This window comes from Dreissena polymorpha, chromosome 3 (genome assembly GCF_020536995.1).
Source record: "Dreissena polymorpha isolate Duluth1 chromosome 3, UMN_Dpol_1.0, whole genome shotgun sequence".
Classification (NCBI taxonomy): domain Eukaryota; kingdom Metazoa; phylum Mollusca; class Bivalvia; order Myida; family Dreissenidae; genus Dreissena; species Dreissena polymorpha.
In genome coordinates this window covers 74658906-74678330 of record NC_068357.1, presented here as the reverse complement: position 1 = coordinate 74678330, position 19425 = coordinate 74658906, and the positions used below count along the sequence as shown (strand labels likewise).

General features: G+C 33.8%; 2 protein-coding genes across 5 annotated transcripts in view; one reads left to right on the top strand and one right to left on the bottom strand.

Annotated features, from left to right (window-relative positions):
- The window catches only part of LOC127874779 (low-density lipoprotein receptor-related protein 11-like), a 179220-nt gene that overhangs the window by 9746 nt on the left and 150049 nt on the right, over nt 1-19425 (top strand). The window contains exons 3-7 of the mRNA XM_052419395.1: nt 7009-7122; nt 9906-10058; nt 14107-14160; nt 14586-14648; nt 14938-15634. Coding sequence (XP_052275355.1) covers nt 7009-7122; nt 9906-10058; nt 14107-14160; nt 14586-14648; nt 14938-15512 — 959 coding nt within the window. The 3' untranslated portion in view covers nt 15513-15634. The remainder of the gene's footprint in view (nt 1-7008; nt 7123-9905; nt 10059-14106; nt 14161-14585; nt 14649-14937; nt 15635-19425) is intronic.
- The window catches only part of LOC127874788 (uncharacterized), a 212690-nt gene that overhangs the window by 63889 nt on the left and 129376 nt on the right, over nt 1-19425 (bottom strand). The window contains exon 1 of one of the 4 annotated variants that reach the window (XM_052419417.1): nt 2611-2880. The exons of the other annotated variants lie outside the window; for them this stretch is intronic. Coding sequence (XP_052275377.1) covers nt 2611-2621 — 11 coding nt within the window. The 5' untranslated portion in view covers nt 2622-2880. Of the gene's footprint in view, nt 1-2610; nt 2881-19425 lie in introns of those variants that run through there. 4 annotated transcript variants of the gene reach the window in all.

The window sequence follows — 19425 nt, the reverse complement described above, 5'->3', positions numbered from 1 at the left end:
CTCGCTAGCAGAAAAAAACCCGCGGAGGGAGCGCGTTTTTTGGGGGAAAACGCGTGGAGTGTACTGTATCTTGGTTGTTTTTTTAATGGTAAATTATATATATATAAATAAATATATAAATGTACTTGTAATACATGTAAATGATATTTTATTTGAAAATCAGGAAGTCAAACAAAGTTAATTTGATCGTTATTTCGTAAAACGCGGAGTTTCCCCCGCGTTGCCAACGCCGAGGGCCGCCACGTCGGCTTATCAGATTTGCCGATCGTTAACCGCCGCGTCCAAAATCATGCAAAAGCCACGTATAGCGGGATTTTCTTAATCTCCCTCCAGGTCAATCCCCGCGGAGTAACGAGGGAAATTGGGTGAAACGCGTGGAGTGTACTGTATGCTGAATGTTGGTCCCTCCCTTCCCTTATTTTGTCTATTTTGTAGCATGTTCTTGGAATAGCATGATTGGTATTTCAAATCACATTAAGGGATTAAGCCAATTTAAGTAGAAAAAATGTCAGGGAGGCCTGAAAAGGGGCAGGGTTACCTATTTCATGAAATATCTTTGTATGATAACTAGAAAATATGTACACGAAGGTGGTTTAATTGTGCTGTTTTGACTCCAGTAGTGAAATATCAGCATATCCCATACATTCAATGAGATATCTACCTTGATCATACAGGGGTTTTTTTTAGAAAAAGGGGAAGGCGCTGGACGCTGGGTGAAAGGGGAAAATAGAGTGCGAAAGAGACATATTTGGGGAAAAAATAAAAACTGTCTTAATCAATGTCTATAATTCATCCACTCTTATTTCAGGGTTTTTTCTTACCACTGTCTGTGCCTCTGGTAAATGCAGGCATTCCCAAAGCAAAAAAAACAACCCCATTCCCAATCAAATCTAGATGACATTTTTCCCAATTACAAAAAGAAGTTTTCTGTCAAAATCATAAAAAAACGTTAACAAACAATAATTACATTTAGAGTGACTTCCCTTTATCCATTACATATATATAGCATATATATTGTATATTATATATATATATATATATATATATATATATATATATATATATATATATATATATATATATATATATATATATATATATATATATATATATATATTATATACATTATATAGCATGCCCTTAACAACTCAGATTTAAGCACGTTTACTTTGAGGATTCTTCTACCAACATTTACAGCAATAAAGTGCGAAATGTTCCGCATGACTTTGCAAAAATTAACAGGAACCTCAACTACACATTCTAATCCAACTCTGTAGACGCTAGTTTCAATTTTAACGTGTTTTCGCGACCACCGCAAATGAGCTAGTATTGCAATGGATAATTAAGCAATCAAAATTAACAATATTCGATTTAATGCTTATATAAATGCTAAAAAAAGATGTTTTCGTGAAAAATGATATTCTTGGAGGGGAAATTTTATTTTGAATGGAAAAAATTATGGTAGGGGAAGACACCGACTATCGGCTTCACTTTCATAGTAAAATAAACCTGTCATAATGATGTGATTTGATACCAAGTGATACTGAATTTTACATTATTAACGAAGAACATTTTGGGTGTGTCAGTTTTAAAGAAAACATTGACAAATAAAAGAGGGACACAAATAAGCAGGCCTCAAAGAATCCACTCGACCGCTCGCATATGCGAGTGAAGTTGGCGGTCGGGCGAGTAAAGTTTGTTAAATACTCGATGACCGGGCGAGTGCTGTTTTTCGAGTTGAGAAATATAAATTTAGTTCCAGAACTCCTGCCACATTGATACAAATTGCGAACAATTTTTTGAATGAACAAAAAATAGGTTTAGTTCACAAAGAAACAGTACTGCACTTTTGTTTTGACAATGAAAAATGATGTCACTGCAGGCACAGTAAAATTAATTCTCGAAATCGGCTGCGCTCTTTTCGTAGGTGTCAGTGCTCTTAGCTAATCAATTAAAAGTGAAAAAAACAGTTAAATATATTGGTCATTCCGTGAAGAATAAAATTTCATTTTAATGTAAATAAAAAAAAAAATACATAACTGGTTAATTATAATACTTCTTATATTTAATTAAAAATAAACAGAAAAAATAATTATTAATAAACAGAAAGTTTACAAAAAGGTTCTGGTTGATCATAACTATAAATCTATAAATATATATAGTAAATTAAAGTGAAGGGCGAGTGGTCCCATTGTTAGGCCTACTTGCCCTGCAGGGCGAGTGGCTCTGGAAAAATTCTTCAAGGCCTGTTAAGGGTTGGACTTATTATAATACTGTGGGGAATAATACTGGGGGGAGGCAAATATTTTTCAAGGGTGTGGCATTTAAATGGAAGGGAGACACCCCCTGCCATTCTGCTTTAGCTAAATTCCTACACATTTAACACCTGACCTATTACTTACAATTTATGTTTTGATACAGAAAAAGTTGAATGGTAAATCCACTATATAAAAAAAGTTTAAAGGTAAATCCACTATATAAATGTATAAAATGGAATTATGTACCATTTATTTTAAACTTTGTGTAAAATTGTTAATTAGATCTTAAATATGAAGAAAACTTCATGGTCTAGTTGTGTGAATACTTGATAAATCATTGTAAGAGGTTTACCTTCTTGACATGATGGCAAACAGGTGAAGTGGTAAAATCCAGCACTTAATTGGAACACTAGCTCATTTCTTAATATATATCAATGCAGTGACTTGCGTTAAAATCCTGAATACAATTGTAGCACTCCTTATTCATAAAACACCTTCACGCCTCATTATTATGTTCAAAGTCAGTTTAGATTGCTTCCTGATTGATCATTGAGGTCATATTAAAACTTTAATACACGCCTTTAGTTTGCTTACATCAGTATTGTGTATGAAACTCAATTCAAAAAGTGGAAATCAGAGTACTGTATGTTTACGTCAGTAGTTTTTATCTTCAAATGGTATCAATACATGAAGATATGTATTGACATATTGAACTGTCGAGGATCATTGAAAGATTGTATATCTTGTTTTGAACCATCAAATATGATAGCAGTATTTCTGCCAGTTTGCTTGGTTTGTCCTTATTTTGTATTAATTTGTAACCCATTCATGAGAAAGGTTTGTTGAGGCCATTGTTTTACTCTGCCAAGCATTTGTCTGGGATTGCAAGATATTAACCTGCGTTTCTTAATACAGACTATGATCCATAATGGACATTACTAACTGGTTAACCCTTTAAGCGCTGGAACCGAATTTTGAAGGCCTTTGCAAACAGTTTGGATCCAGATGAGACGCCACAGAACGTGGCGTCTCATCAGGATCCAAACTGTTTGCTATTCTGATAGTATTCTTAGAAAAAAATCGAAGAAATTGCTAATTTTAGAAATTCAGCAGACGACATTATAGCAGACAACAAATTTCCCAGCATGCAAAGGGTTAAGATATAATGTATATTATAGGTGCATCGACATGTTGATAATTCCTTACTGACTTTTGATGAAATTTACTTGAAATACATGTATGCTCTACTATTATCAAGTGCATCAAAGTATACTCATCGTTTTTTTAGAGTGCATACCCATTTTTAGGATAACATTAATTTTGTTTTATGCTAAATATTACCTTCATAAACAGCCATCATAATTTATTTATAGTTATAAGTAAGAGATGTTAATATATGAGTAAATAAAGTCAGGTAATGGATAGATTAATTTAGTTGAATACTTGATTAAAGTGATAACATACCAGCATGGTCATTTAAAAACAAACAGAGGTTATCAAGATATCAAAATGTAATATGAAATATGTATGTGTATAGTTAGCTATAATTTCATTTGAAGGGACTTTTTATGCCCCCGGATCGAATGATCGGGGGCATATTGTTTTTGGCCTGTCAGTCTGTCATTCTGTCCCAAAGCTTTAACCTGGGTTAAAGTTTTGCGATAACTTTTGCAATATTGAAGATAGCAACTTGATATTTGGCATGCATGTGTATCTCATGAAGCTTCACATTTTGAGTGGTGAAAAGTCAAGATCAAGGTCATCCTTCAAGGTCAAAAGTCAAAATATACAATCCAAGCGAAGTAATAAGCTTTTAAAAGGAGATAATTTCTAAACCATTGCCAAATGATATATTGAAATTTTATTAAAAAGCGGTGCAATAGGGTGCATTGTGTTTCTGACAAACACATCTCTTGTTTACTGTTTGACATAAAACTTGTCGTAGTTTAGAAAAAGAATGTATGCATTATATTCAAACAAACGAAAAAACAGTTCTTACCAAGAAAACTGTTAAAAATATATGTTTTGTTTATTAATAATTATAAATGGGAATACATATAAAAAATATGTGTGAGTTAACGCTTTTCATTGATTATTTGCAAATACTTGTATTACTAATATTAGCAATTTGATACATGTAATAAGATAAACATTCTTAAGGTCAGAATCCTGAGTAGGCCATTGGAAGGGACTTATTTTTTGCTTAAATATGAGGGCAATTTTTAATGAAACAAATTTGTTTTCTTGCTAATATTATTATTTTAGAGAAAGCCAATACTATAAATTGATTAGACTATAAGAACATTTAACGTCATTAAAAAAAAAAAGTAACAAACATCTGTGATCAAGTGCCTTTGAAGCTGCTTGGCAAAAACTTTCAATGTCCAACAAACAACTAAAAAACAAACGGCTGAGCATAGAAGTTCTCATAACGATTACAAAATTGTTGATCAGATCATGTTCGAATCAAATATTTCCATAGTATTTGTTTGTTTCATAAATGGTTCATCTGCCTGTTTAAAAAAATCTTTGTTGTTTTGAAAGTGGCTTTTAAAACACTTTTTCTAATTTTTTTGTGTACAGCTATCATGAAGCACTATTAACCATTTTGTTTTGACCAACTGTTAATTGAATATAAAATGGCCCAGTATTCTATAGAGATTAACAATTCAACTTGCATTGGAAAGCAGTTACACTAAATCAGTCACAATCACTTCATCAGGTAAAAATGTGATTGTATATAAGTGTGTAAGCTTTTGATCTTTGCCTTAATCTAATCAGCAGTCAGTTAAGAAATTGGATTCATTTTCTCTCCTTGTTTGCACATTATACGATATAACCTTTTCCAACTTAGAAGCAAAGTGAAAATGGCTAACTCCCAGTCTGTTCAGGTTTTATGCTGTTTGCTGCTCATCAGTATCTAAGGGTTGGAAATCAAGCCTTTCAAACTTGAATCTAGTAAGAAAGGTCTTAAATTAAATGTAACTTTCTTAAGGACAACAAATGCATCAAAATAGATATTTAAGTGGGAAAGGGTTAATAAGGCATTGGAATCATTTTCTGTTGTCATTTACATTTTATAAGATTTATCCTTAGAAGGCAGCACATTTATCCCATTATTTATCACTTATTTTTTTATCTCACAAAAAAAACCCCAGATTGGTATGAGCCAGATCATGGCAAATCGGACATAATGCTTAATGTGCATAAAGTGTTGTCCCGGATAAGTATGTGAGGACCGCACAGGCTTATCAGGAGCATCACTTTCTTTCTAGAATGAATTTTTGTTAAAAAGAGACTTCATTGAAACAAAACTGTTAAAGAAGAACTTTCTTGAAACAAAACATTCCATAAAAACAAAAATTGTCATCCCTGATAAGCCTGTACGGACTTAACACTCTAATAAGGGACAATATTGTACGCATATTTTTTCAAGAGTGCAGCTCATATATGTGGTCAATATGTTCTTAAAATAAAGGGCACCAAGAGGGAAATAATGAAATTAAAGGGGTATAGAGGCTGGAGCAAAGCAGTTATAATTTATAAACAATTGCACCATACCTTAAATTTGTGTTCAATGTTTAATAACATTGACTCCTGATTATGAAAAAAATGTGCATAACAATCAGAACAATTTCAGTTTTGTCGTGATTGTCTCTCCGTAGGCTGCAACAAATTGATCCATTGGATTTGCTGGACATTAAATTTGTAAAATTTTCGGGGGTTTTGCGCCTGCATAGTCAAATTTTCATAAACTTTATATACTGATGTGTACTCAATAAGTTTTAAAGTTTTGAGCCTTGGGCTTCCAATTAATTATATAGAAAATGGAACAGACTCATTGATTTTGAGTGCATTTTCTATCTCTACAATTTAGGAGCAAAACTCTGTCTTACAACTGATCTTATTTGTTTGGGCTTAAGAGCATCCAAGTTTTATCAGCTGATAGATTGCCCTTGATTTCTGGGTCTACTTAAGGCTTGGGTTGACTTTTTAAAAATGTCAAACACATTCATAAGTGACATTCAAACTTAACATTATCTGCACATATTGCAACCTTCATGTGAATATACATGTATATGATTATGTAAGGAATGTATTAGCTTAGGGTATGTTCAGTGTCAAAGTTCTTACCGTAATTGATTTTTTTTTCACAACTTCCAAATAAGCAATTATGCAATCTAAAACTCCAAAAATGTACACATTTATGTTGCATAATTGTGTCAACGTATAACAAATACTTAACCTTAACTTTTAAACTGTGAGGAAATTGATGTCTCCATTTGTCTTAAGTTTTTGAAAGCTCTGATTAATTTGTCAATGTGTGATTAAATAATGAACATACTAATTTGCATAAATGATGTTCTGTTTTATGCCTTTGTCTGTTTTACCAGTTGCCACTATATCATGTACATGACCTATTCTTAGTCAGTTCGGCAAACTTTGCCTCTTATGTGTTCAAAGTTTTAAAGTAAAGTTATTTTTAATTCTGCCCTCCATTCTAGTTTTCTAAATGAGCCTTGCTCTGGGAAAACAGGTCCTAATGCACATGTAAACTGTTGTCACAAAGTAGCCTGTGCAGTCCACACTGGCTATTTTAACAAAAAAATATCCATAAAAACGTTAAGTGTGGTCCCTGATTACCCTGTGTGGACTACAGAGGCTTATCTGGAACAACACTTCACGCACTTGAATTAAACCTGTTTTCTTAAATGTTCGTCTCCAATGTATGTTTTCCTGTGTTCTCCAGGTCTGGGAGAGTACTGTGAGTCATATGAGACGGAATGTACGGACCCGCATGCTGAATGCCTGCTGCAGACCTGCAGATGTCGTGTCGGATACCACCAGAAACATGGAATCTGTCGTAAGTTGCATCCATGCATGCATCTTCCTTAAGTTTTAACTCTGAATAACTGATGTAATCTCCAAAACCACAAGAACACTTGGAAGCTGATTTAACAAACAGAAAATTGAAATGCATTATTCTAAAAGCCTTTAATATAACTAAATCATGATCATTAACAAATAATAATAATAATAATAATAATTTTATATAGAGCATGAAATTATAACATAAATATTGTTAAAAGCAATCATGGACATCTGCCTTTCTGTATACACAAACTTGTTCGATCATGTACTCACTTTACTTGTCACCTTACAACAGTCAAACTTGCATGCATTAAAAAAAAAATTGTCCTATTTTATATGAAGTTTGTAACTTTAAATATCCTAAATAACTATTGCTAAAGCTATTCCTTTTTTAATATTGTTTAAAAAAAAAATATTTAAAAAAAGCACCACTTACTGTTGTGTTTACATCCATTAAATTTAAATGGGGGAACCCCACAAAGTCATGCGATCCTGCACCCTTTTAATGCTAGCAAGTGCAAAGCCTGTATTAGATAGCACTTGCACAGCTTAACAATATGAAATTTGAGGTAGTAAAATAAGTTCATGAATAAACAATCATTGGCCATTATTTGTAAAAAAAAAAAAGTATTTTTGTAGGCCTTGGCAGAGTTCAAGGCTTTAAGTATTTCACTTCTCTGTCCGTATGTCTTAAAGTGAACTCCTCTTTAGCTTCTTGAAAGATCTTGCCGAAATTGTTAAAGTTGAATGACTCATAGTTTAGGTGATTTAAAAGAAAGGATATTTTGTCTGTGAAGAGTTTTGGCTGAATTATTGTCCTTAATTTGAATATATATTCCTAATAAGTAACCCACAATGTTGTATTTTCAACAGTTACTGCTCTTTATCTACTGTGTGAAAGAACTTGGTGGCGACAAGTTTTCACTGAATGAAGGCCCTTTACTGAATTTTCCCTCATATAACGTGCCCCCATGTATAGCGCGCAGGCTGTTTAATTAATGCAAAAATGGAGAAAAAAATATTTAAAGACAATAAAACCACCAAATCAGGCCTAAATTGGCCGCCAATTACTATTGCGCAATTCAATAATCCGGGGCATTGGAAAGCTTAATCACCGGTAAGCATACAAAATAGGAAGCGTCATTACGATTAGGAGCATGGTTTGCATAGCACCATACTTTTCTGACAATTTTGTAATTTTCTAGCAACAGATTAACAGTCTACGTGCATTTCGTGTAAAACATGAGAAAATAAGAATTCATGTACATCATGTCATTCTTTCTCGGAGAAAGCTTGGGCTTTAAATTTTAATGCTGAACAAAACTGCGTGGTGAATGGGAGACAGGGCTACAGTTGTTGAGATATGTCTGTATTGACGTAAAACTGTCAATCTATAATGTTGGACAAATTGGGTTATTGTTTGTCGCATTACACAGGCGGGAATGTGATGAACAATAAATTCGCCAAAAACCTGGACCAAACTGGAAAACACTTAAGAAGTCCCTGTTCACACCTACGGTTACCTGCAAAAAAGACCAAATACCTTTACCAGTCCAACATAAGCTGCCAATGTAGACGTGCACAAGGACAGACAAATAAATGTTTGCATACTTTATTCAAACATTTGATTTTATTGTCAATAACTAATGCTTCCCCGTTCATATCTGCCGTTACTGACTTTTTGTTGTTTCGACAACAGCCCCATCCGTCTGTAAGATTATAGGGTGTTACGATTACGAAATGAATTATTTGCAATTTAACAGCAAGGAAAGCGTTGTATCAATGTATTACGTGCATCAACTTTTTATGTCCCCCACCCACTATAGTGGGGGACATATTGTTTTTGCCCTGTCTGTTGGTCTGTACGTTGGTCTGTTGGTCTGTTTGCTCCAACTTTAACATTTGCAATAACTTTTTCAATATTCAAGATAGCAACTTGATATTTGGCATGCATGTGTATCTCATGGAGCTGCACATTTTTAGTGGTGAAAGGTCAAGGTCATCCTTCAAGGTCAGAGATCAAATATATGTGGCCAAAATCGCTCATTTTATGAATACTTTTGCAATATTGAAGATAGCAACTTGATAATTGGCATGCATGTGTATCTCATGGAGCCGCACATTTTAAATGGTGAAAGGTCAAGGTCAAGGTCATCCTTCAAGGTAAGAGGTCAAATGTATGTGGCCAAAATCGCTCATTTTATGAATACTTTGGCAATATTGAAGATACCAACTTGATATTTGGCATGCATGTGTATCTCATGGAGCCGCACATTTTGAGTGGTGAAAGGTCAAGGTCATCCTTCAAGGTCAGAGGTCAAGTATATGTGGCCAAAATCGCTCATTTTATGAATACTTTGGCAATATTGAAGATACCAACTTGATATTTGGCATGGATGAGTATCTCATGGAGCCGCTCATTTTGAGTTGTGAAAGGTCAAGGTCATCCTTCAAGGTCAAAGGTCATATATATGGGGACATAGTGTTTCACAAACACATCACTTGTTAATTTGAAATTTGGAGGTAAAAAACTGTGCATTATACAAAGGAATGTACGGTAATTCTTTTCTTTCCACTATGGAATTGTCCCATAAATGTGTATTTTTAACTTCTCCCTAGCTTCAAAGTGGATCTTACTAAAACTTTGACAGTTGCATGTTCTTCATGTCTAGATGATTGTTATAAAGAAATTTTTGCTATGGCTATCTGTGTCTAAACACATGTTGTGGAGGCATCATGAGTTCCTGTGGCACATTTCTATTTCTGTTCCAAAAGGTAAACATTGCAAACACGAAGAGTTTGAGTGTGAAAACATTGTGTATGGCTCAGACTCGCGGCAATGTGTGCCAGAACGCTACGTGTGTGACGAACAACAGGACTGCATTGATGGCTCTGATGAACTAGATTGTGTGGACCAAAGCAAGCAAGGTAGATAGATACCTCTTGTGCATGTTTTTGTATTTATTAACCCTTTCCCACTTAGAAACAAAGTTAAAATGGCTATGTGCAAACAGCATGAAACCAGAACAGCCTGCGAGTAACTCGCAGTCTATTCAGGTTTTATGCTGTTTGCTGCTCATCAGTATCTGAGGGTTGGAAATGAAGCCTTTAAAACTTGAATTTAGTAAGTAAGGTTTTTAATTGAATGTAACTTTCTAAGGGACTACAAATGTGTCGAAATACATATCTAAGTTGGAAAGGATAAAGTTTTATCTACTCTGGACAATTTACTCAAGGTTCCATATGGTGAAGGGTTTTTATTGGTCATATCTGGGATCATAGGAACGTGAAGCTTTTGAAATAAAAGAAGTCAAAAAACCATTGCAGGAATCGTCTGGTTATTTACCGTAAATTAAAATTAAAATTAACAAAACACCTTTGTGCTTTACATCATCATCATTACTAGAATTAGATTACAATTTAGAACAACATACCCATTTTCTCTACTTTCCACAAACTTCTTATTTAAAAACAACATTTCATGACAACTGGTACCTTTTCTTTTTAAATTGTAAGGTTACTTAGTGCCCCTTTATTTTTATTTTGCAATAAGTATGAATATTAAGAAAGGGAATCATAAAAAGTAATTGCTTCTGAAGTTTTTGAAGCTAAATATTGAATTTGATCCATCTATTTGTATGAACAAACTACATCAAATATCATATCAGTGCTATGTAATTCTTGTTGTTGATGGCCTATTAAGTGAATAAAAGCATTATTTAATGCCAGCCTATATGATTATAATTATAAAATGACTAGAATATAGTTAAGTTATAAGGTCATTGTGTTTATTTTAAGTGACAGCCTTGCAGGTAACTCTTGCATAAATTATTGTGAGGTTGTGTTTTCTAACAGCAAATTTGTTTGGAGTGTGCAGCCAGTTTTGTTTCACAAGACAATTTTGCAAACCATTTTGAAAATTGCAGATTATGCATATGGTGAAAATTATTGTTACTTAAAAATACTTGTTATCTTTGACATGTTTTTTCATGAGTAAATAAACTTAGAATTAAACAAGCACATACAATACAAAAACAAAATATTTCTATTTGATACTAACTGACAGGTAACATATATTACTATCAAAATGCAATCGTTCTGACCCATAATAGTATCATAGAACTACAAAATGACATGCATTAGATTAAAAAACATAATTACCAGTTAAGCTTAGCTTATTTCACCAATAAATAAACATTAATCACACTTTGCCTTCTTCTTCGCATGCAGCATATGTGGATGGGGATTTTCCTGCAGGAAGTAATATCTATAATAATCCTTTCTATAACTCAGCTTTCAAAACACCGCTTGATAGCCAGTACAAGTATGGTTTTCCAATACCTGGATTAGCCAATCAGCAAGCAGGAGGACTTCTGCCAACCAATCAGATGTACCAGAATAGTATGCCAGCCAATATAAATCCAGCTTTCTACCTACCTGGAATGACCAATCAGAATCCTGCTTACAACAATCTGCAGCCAGTTAGAGGAACGAATCAAGCATGGGGTGGCAACATTATGCCCAACCAAGTCTATAATAATGTTCCATACCAGCAAGCAGGATTTTATCCATTACAGAATGCCTTGAGCCCAAACTCACAGCTAGAACAACAAGTGCAGCCTCGACCTCAAGCTCAGCTTCCAAATTTTAAGAATTCAGTTCAAGGTTCCAATGGACAGGCTGTTGAGGAGAGTTCAGGAACAAACCAGACAAATAGTTCTGTGAAGACAAAGCTTGTTGATCAAGGAGCCCCCAAACCTGTAGCTATGAACAATGCTAAGATCCTACCAGACTACCAAGACCTTAGTAAGGACTTGGATTATCAGAACAGCGAATTGTATGATGCTGCAAATAAAGAAGCTAAGAGCAGTATTAAAAAACAGCCTGAAGATGTCTCCAAGGGTGTTTCTGGCAATTATAAAGATGCTCCAACTGTTAATAGACAAAGGACGCAAGATATGAACACTCCAACAAGGCATGAAGACATGGATGACCACAATGGGAGGCATTCTGAAGAGACTGAAATCCTGGGTAGCCACCAAGACGGACACCCCACTCTTCCTCAAACATCAAAGACTAAAAGTCAGATCAGCAAGCCAACACAGTCGACAGTGGCTGGACAGAAGGTGGTGTCAGGTCAGCTAGGGGGACACAAGAACTCTGAAGACTTCCTTGACTACCCATGGCTGAACTACGAGCAAGATCCACCCAGAGTGAGTGGGAAGAAGGGATCTCGGCTGAACCCTGTGCAGGTTGACAAAAGTACGAGTAATGACAGAGATGGTGGCAATCATGTGGTAGATGGGGATAAAATACTGAATTCAAAACAGACCTATTCGAAACAGGAATCAGACTCAACAGCTAAAAATAAAGTTCAGCCAATGAGGAATAGGGGAGGTCAACCATCTAGATATGATGTAGACGATTATGCGTTTGACTACAGAAAACCATCTGGGGAAAATCGGCGACCGGTTTATGATCGGTACGGGAATCGCCTTGACAAAACTGGCAATAGCCAGGGCCCAGTGAAAAACTCAAGGTACCCATATTATGACTCAGGGTATCCGGAGGGGAAGAACAGGAACCCGTACCCTGTGTGGGACCCGTACAAAGACGAGTATTACTACCCTGACACGGAGACAGATCCGGACATAACTCCGGATGAAAACCAGAAATTAGGTCTTGGCTTTGATAGTGTGCAAAAAGGTACTGGGGATGTTGTAGTGTTGTCTGTTGCATGCAAACAGAGTGAAGTGTGATCCAGCTTTGAATTTATGTTATTGTTCATTAGAATAGAAATGTAGAATTAGACTAACTTTATTTTTATAATGATTTATGCTTTTCCTAATTGCTTTATTTTTTTTTCAGTCAGTTGTCCGTATTATTTACATTTGTGTTGTTTCATTAAATTTTAACCTTCAATATATTGTTAAGAATGAATATTCATTTAAGACATCCATACATAGATAATTAATTTCACTTATAAAAAATACTTACACTGAACTTTGTTAATTTTTAGCTCATCTATTTATTTTTTTTTTTAATTATGAGCTATTGTCATCACCTTGGCGTCGGCGTCCGGTTAAGTTTGGTGTTTAGGTCCACTTTTCTCAGAAAATATCAACGCCATTGCCTTCAAACTTGGTACACTTACTAACTATCATGAGGGGACTGGGCAGGCAAAGTTAGATAACTCTGGCGTGCATTTTGACATAATTATGTGCCCTTTTTATACTTAGAAAATTGAAAATTTGGTTAAGTTTTGTGTTTAGGTCCACTTTATTCCTAAAGTTTCAAATCTATTGCTTTCATACTTGCAACTCTTACTAACTATCTTAAGGGGACTGTGCAGGCAATGTTATGTAACTCTGACTGGCATTTTGACAGAATTATGGGCCCTTTATACTTAGAAATTGAAAATTTGATTAAGTTTTGTGTTTTGGTCCACATTACATAAAGTACCCGGTATCATAGATATTGCTTTCATACTTGGAACACTCGCAAACTATCATTAAGGGACAGTATAGGACAAGTTGCATAACTCTGGTTGTCATTTGACCACACACCCACACTATACACCCCACCCCACCCCCTCCCTCCTTTGTGATTGAAGTATTGAGATAGGTCCCTTCTAACAACTGATACACTGGTATTAATACTAAAAATAATAAAAAATAGAAAATAAATTTCAGAACAAATTTTGATTTCAATGCACGACATGCTTATTTTAAAAATAGTTGTTCTGTGCATACAGTTGCATACTTTGACCTGACAGTTGATTTAGGTTACACAATACTTGATAAAAACATGAGAATAGTACATGCTTATATACTGATTTATTCCTTACCGTGTAACAAAGTGTTTTCTTCTGTTGGATTTAACAAGCATTTGAAGATATTTTCATGGGAGATTGTATATACCCACTTCAATCAACCTGCTTATCAATAATTCTTGTACCATTTTCTTGCATTACCAGGTAAAGCAGATGACATGAGTTACAAGGACGCAGAGGAACCATCAAAATCAAAAGGTAGATTTCAAGTATGGGGCAAAAAATTCACATTATAATTGCTTCATTTTTTCACAGATAGCTTACATGTTTGTTACTGTCAAAAAGGAAAATAATCTAGTTTGAAAACATGTTAGCATATCATTTGCGTTTGGAGCACTTTGACATAATAACAAGGCGCCGTAATAACTTTTCTGGACGAAATGAAGGCCTGTCTGTGTGTCTAACAAAATCAATCAATGCTGCTTTGTCTACCGATAAAAATCTATGTATGTACCCATTCAAAAAACACTGTAGCTCCTGACCAGACTGTGCAGATAAACAGGCTTGTCTGGAGTTAAGCTGGCCGCCATATTGCATAAGACCCTTTTTCGCAGGACTAGGTTTGTATGGTTGATTGTAATAGCAGTTCCGTTCTGTTGACACCTGTTTTCTGCATGTTGCAGGCTCTCCTAATGTTAATGGGCCGGCTGACAAACCCTCAGTTCAAAATACTCCAAGTGTGACAGGTAAATAACATGAAAGTGAGATGCAGAACTAATACAGTGTAATTTGTATTACAGATTACTAACAGATAGACAAAAATTGTCTCTAGAACATAAGAATTGTTTCATTGGTATCGTACATTTATGTGCACCAGTTCATGATGCTTTTGAAAACAATTATAATTTTAATGTATTGTTTTTTAAACGTAACAATATTTGGAATTAAATTAATGTCTATCGATAACATTGTCATACAAATAATTTTATGTTAAATTAAAGAAAGCTGAGTTTTACAAGGACATGTTGATTTTAGTTCCAGTTGCTGAACCAACCCCTGCCCCCACTCAGAAACAAGATCCAGAAGCAAACAAAGCTGGAACCACGTCGACTGAAACACCGAAAACTGTTTCATCTGCCACAGGTTTAAGCACATCTAAACAGGTTGAGAAAGATTCTAAAAATAGTATCACAGAATCTAAAAATAGTATCACAGAATCTAAAAATAGCAACACAGTATCTAAAAATAGCAATACAGAATCTAAAAATACTGACACAGGTTCTATGAAAATTGAGAGCAGTAATAAGAACCCCGATCAAAACTCTAAAAACAGTGGCTCAGCCGGTAAAAATAGCAACTCATCATCTGCAAATGTGTCTGATGAAAATGGTGTTTCCTATCATATACTGAATAGTGGTATGGTCAAAGTTGAGTCATTCACAGATGGGTCTCTAGGTCCAGTGGTGGCACTGTCCCTGGGGTTGGCTATCACACTCATGTTGCTGATATTTGTGGGCTGTAGGCTTCGTACAGTGAAGCGCAGGCTGCGCAAGGGTCGGGCCCTTCATTCAAACGAGGCTGATTACCTCATTAACGGCATGTACCTTTAATTTATAGAGAGCTTTTTTACAAAAAATAATTTGGGTAAAAATAGGATCTATGATGGCATTATGTTTCATTGAGTTTCTTTTTTGGTTCACAAATATATATTGAAGTTTATTAATGCCTAAAGGTTAGACTCTTATTCAAACGAATATGGTTATCTTATTAATGTAATGTACATCAAACTTGAGAGCTTTTTTTGCCAAAAAGAAATGTTTTGGTTAAAAAAAAGGATCTATGATTACATTATGTTATAAATTTTGTTTCTTGTTTGTTTTAAACATATAGAAGTCATTGAATGTTGTCATTCGCAAAGGTGGAGCCCTCCAGCCAAACCAGGCTGATTTTCTCATGAACGCATATGCCTTTAATTCGGTTACAGCCTTTTGTAAGATTAAATAATTTTCATTAAAATGAGATCCATGTTGACATAATGTTCTATTTTTTTCCATGTTTGTATTAAAAATATAGAAGATATTGAAGTTTATCAATTGAATAAATGTGATGTGATGATGTTCATCCATCAGCAACTTTAATGTATTTTATACTCTTTCTTGTTTTTCCAATGTGAAGAAATCTTCCATGACCTTTTTTTATTTTGGTGGTAAAATGTCATGATACACATGTACTAAATGAGTGGTAGTACTATTTGTTTATTCTTTCTTTAAGAAAAAATATTTTGACTGTTTCTTGAAAGTTATTGAAGTAACTTTAGCTGGTGACATTTTCTGTTTCATATTAATGTGTTGTTATTTTTTGTTTGATAATTACCTTGAATACTCGCGTCTTTGTTAAAACATGTTCGGACTCTCTGCAAATGAAAAAATTAAAAAGGCCGTTTTCAAATTTAGATTCAAGTAAACAAAAAGTTAACAATTAAAATAGTATTGTTTGAGTGTTTACCAAAATAGACCAACATATTGCTGTTAATGTTTTTATTCATAATATAACATTTTGCCATTTTTAGTTTATGACTTATTAAACTAAAAGTTATTTTCTAACGTAGTTTATCTCTTCTGGAAAGTGTTTTTGAAAGTGAAATGATGCCTCCTTTTTTAATAGCTCATGATGAATCTCATCAGATATATCTTTATGAAAATTATTCTGATATATGATTTTTTTAGAAAAAAACTAATAAACATCAATAAATGAATGTTACTTATTTACATTTTAAGTTCTTTGGAATTTTTAAATCTTGCATGCATATTAGCATTTATCATTTTATATTATATGTCTTGTCATATGGAAGAAATTTATAAATACTGATATTTTGTCTCTGTTACGATATTATTCCAAAGATAATTAATGCATTGTTTTCTTTTTGTATTTATTTATTGTTATGCCTTATCGTCCAAAACAGTACAGATATTCTTTGAACATCAAATCTTATTTATTGGATGTCTCTGTGTGCTATGAACAATTTGTTTAAAGAATTTTGATTATTTAATTATTTATGTTGTTATTTGGTTATTAATATGGTTAAAGTGTTATTTTGCTGTAAGTTAGACAACCATCACTGTATATCAGTGCAAAACTGAGTAAGAATCTAAAGATATTGTAGAAATTATGTGTCCTTATTTAGAATGTGTAAAATTAATTTAGAATAGAAAAAGGTATTAATATTTGGGTGTATTTGTGTTAAAAAAAACAACAATTTAATTATCCAGCAAAATACATGGATTCAGAGGAAATTCTCTGTAAATTTAGCTTAAGTTAGAGTTATGAGTAATGTTATACTTACAAATAAAGAAAGCAATTTTTTGCACAAGTTTTGGTACCACCGTATTGAATATCAAGGGCTGAGTTGATAAGATTGTGTTTTTTTATACATTTATTTAAACATTTATACATAGCTCTGTGCAATCTCACACAACATGACGCTTAGTTATGAATGGGACCAATAAGTTGTCATTCATTTTTTACATTACCATTAATTTATACATTTCTTTTACTGTATTTCACATTCCACTATATTATGTATATAACCTATACAATGTATTGCTCTGAAACCTTTACCTTGCGCTGACCTTTATGCATACAGTAATTTGAATAGTAAATAATAAGTCCCCTTAATGGAATCAAAGAGAGTCTACTTGAAAATACTGTTATCTTATCATAACAAACATGAGACAGATAAACAAAAACAAAGCAATTTGCAAATAAAATAAACCAGTCAAGCATGTAAGTGAGGTGCATTCTCAAGTTAAAAATCCAAGAGAGTCCGCTCAATGTGTCAGAGGTTAAAAACTTTTTAATGTTGGAAAGCATCAACAGCTGAGTTGTACAGATCTGTCGTAGTCTTAGTCATGTTTGTTAGGGAGTTACTTTTTAAACGTGAACATGTACACAAAATGGTTGTGAATAACTATGATTGTATTTTCTGTGTTGTGAAATCGTCCGTCGATATTTTTAACAAAGTTTCTTTTCAAATTTGTTTTTGTTGTTGGTTAAAATTGCTTTTCCTGTATTTGACTTTGTCAACATTATAATGTTTGAACGATTCATAAGGAGTTGTATGAATTTTGTCATTCGAAAATGGGTTTAAAGCCATATGCAACCAGAGTAGCTAAAGATCAGCCTGCACATTCACACAGTCTGGTCAAGAGGTACCCTGTTGGCTAATGAGACCATGAAACCTTACATGACTTTATAATGGACAGAGTAGCTTCAGGCCAGACTGAAGGCATACACAGACTGGTCTGGAGCTACCCTGATTGCATATGACATAAGACCTATTATCGCTAGACATAGTTCATATGTTTTTGTTATCAGAATTGAGGTGAAATATTTTATCATGAGGAAGATCCAGAGTGATCATAATTCAAATATGGGCATTGATGTGCTTTTGTAGACAACACTGTTTAAAGTTTAAAACCGTACTTAAGTGAGTAAAGAACAAGTGAGAAAGTTGTCTTTTATTGTGTGGAATCCAGTTTGGTTTTGTTACGCTGTGCAAATGAATGTTTATTTAATTACTATTTGATATTATGTTTTCGATAGACTGTAAGACTATGTTTGTATGATATTTATTGTACTTGTTTGCTTCAGACAGTTGGTTTGAATTAACAGTGATATTAACAGTGATGTTCAGAAAGTTCTATTTGTCAGTGACTACTGGTTATCTTCAATGTTTGGGTGCATTTACCAAACCATCATATGAAAATCTTAAATCAGGAAATTGTGTATAACGAGGCAGGAAGAAATGTCATTTTAAAAGGAAATTTATATTAACATGTAAATGTTAATTTTCCAGAGATCAGCATACATCGGTCAGACTTTAGCAAAACAATCCAATATATTAAGGTTTCAAAAATAAAAGATGACTGTATTTAAGATGTTTTGTGTTTGAAAGTATAATAATAAAAAAAAAATATACTGTTATGTATATTTCTTATTTTTGTACTACCATGTATTATAATGTTATGCATTTTAAAAAGCATGTTGTTAATGTTATGAAGTTTATATACCTCTTTTTGGGGATATGTAAGTACTTGCAAATAATATTGATGTAGATTTTCATTCATAATGAGCCGTGTTATGAAAAATGGGTCTTATAACATAGTGTGCGTCTTGGTCAGGAGCTAATAAGACCACAAACTTTGTGTGATTTCATAGCGGACGAGCTAGCTCCTGATCAGACTGCACGAATGCACAGGGTGGTTTTGAACTAGGCTGACCCCATGTGGCTTAAGACCCATTTTGGCATGATGCTGTACATATGTTGAGTATTTAAGCCTCTTACAACATTACCAATCAGTAATCAGGTCGGGCTGCAAAGACTTCGTTAAGAGGCCAGTAGGACCTGTAAATAAACTCTGATACAAACAAAAACCAATCAGTAACTCTTGAAGAGCACTGGTGCATGTTTGCTTACATGATGTAAATGCACTGCTAGGTATAACTTGTCAACTTTTCTATGAT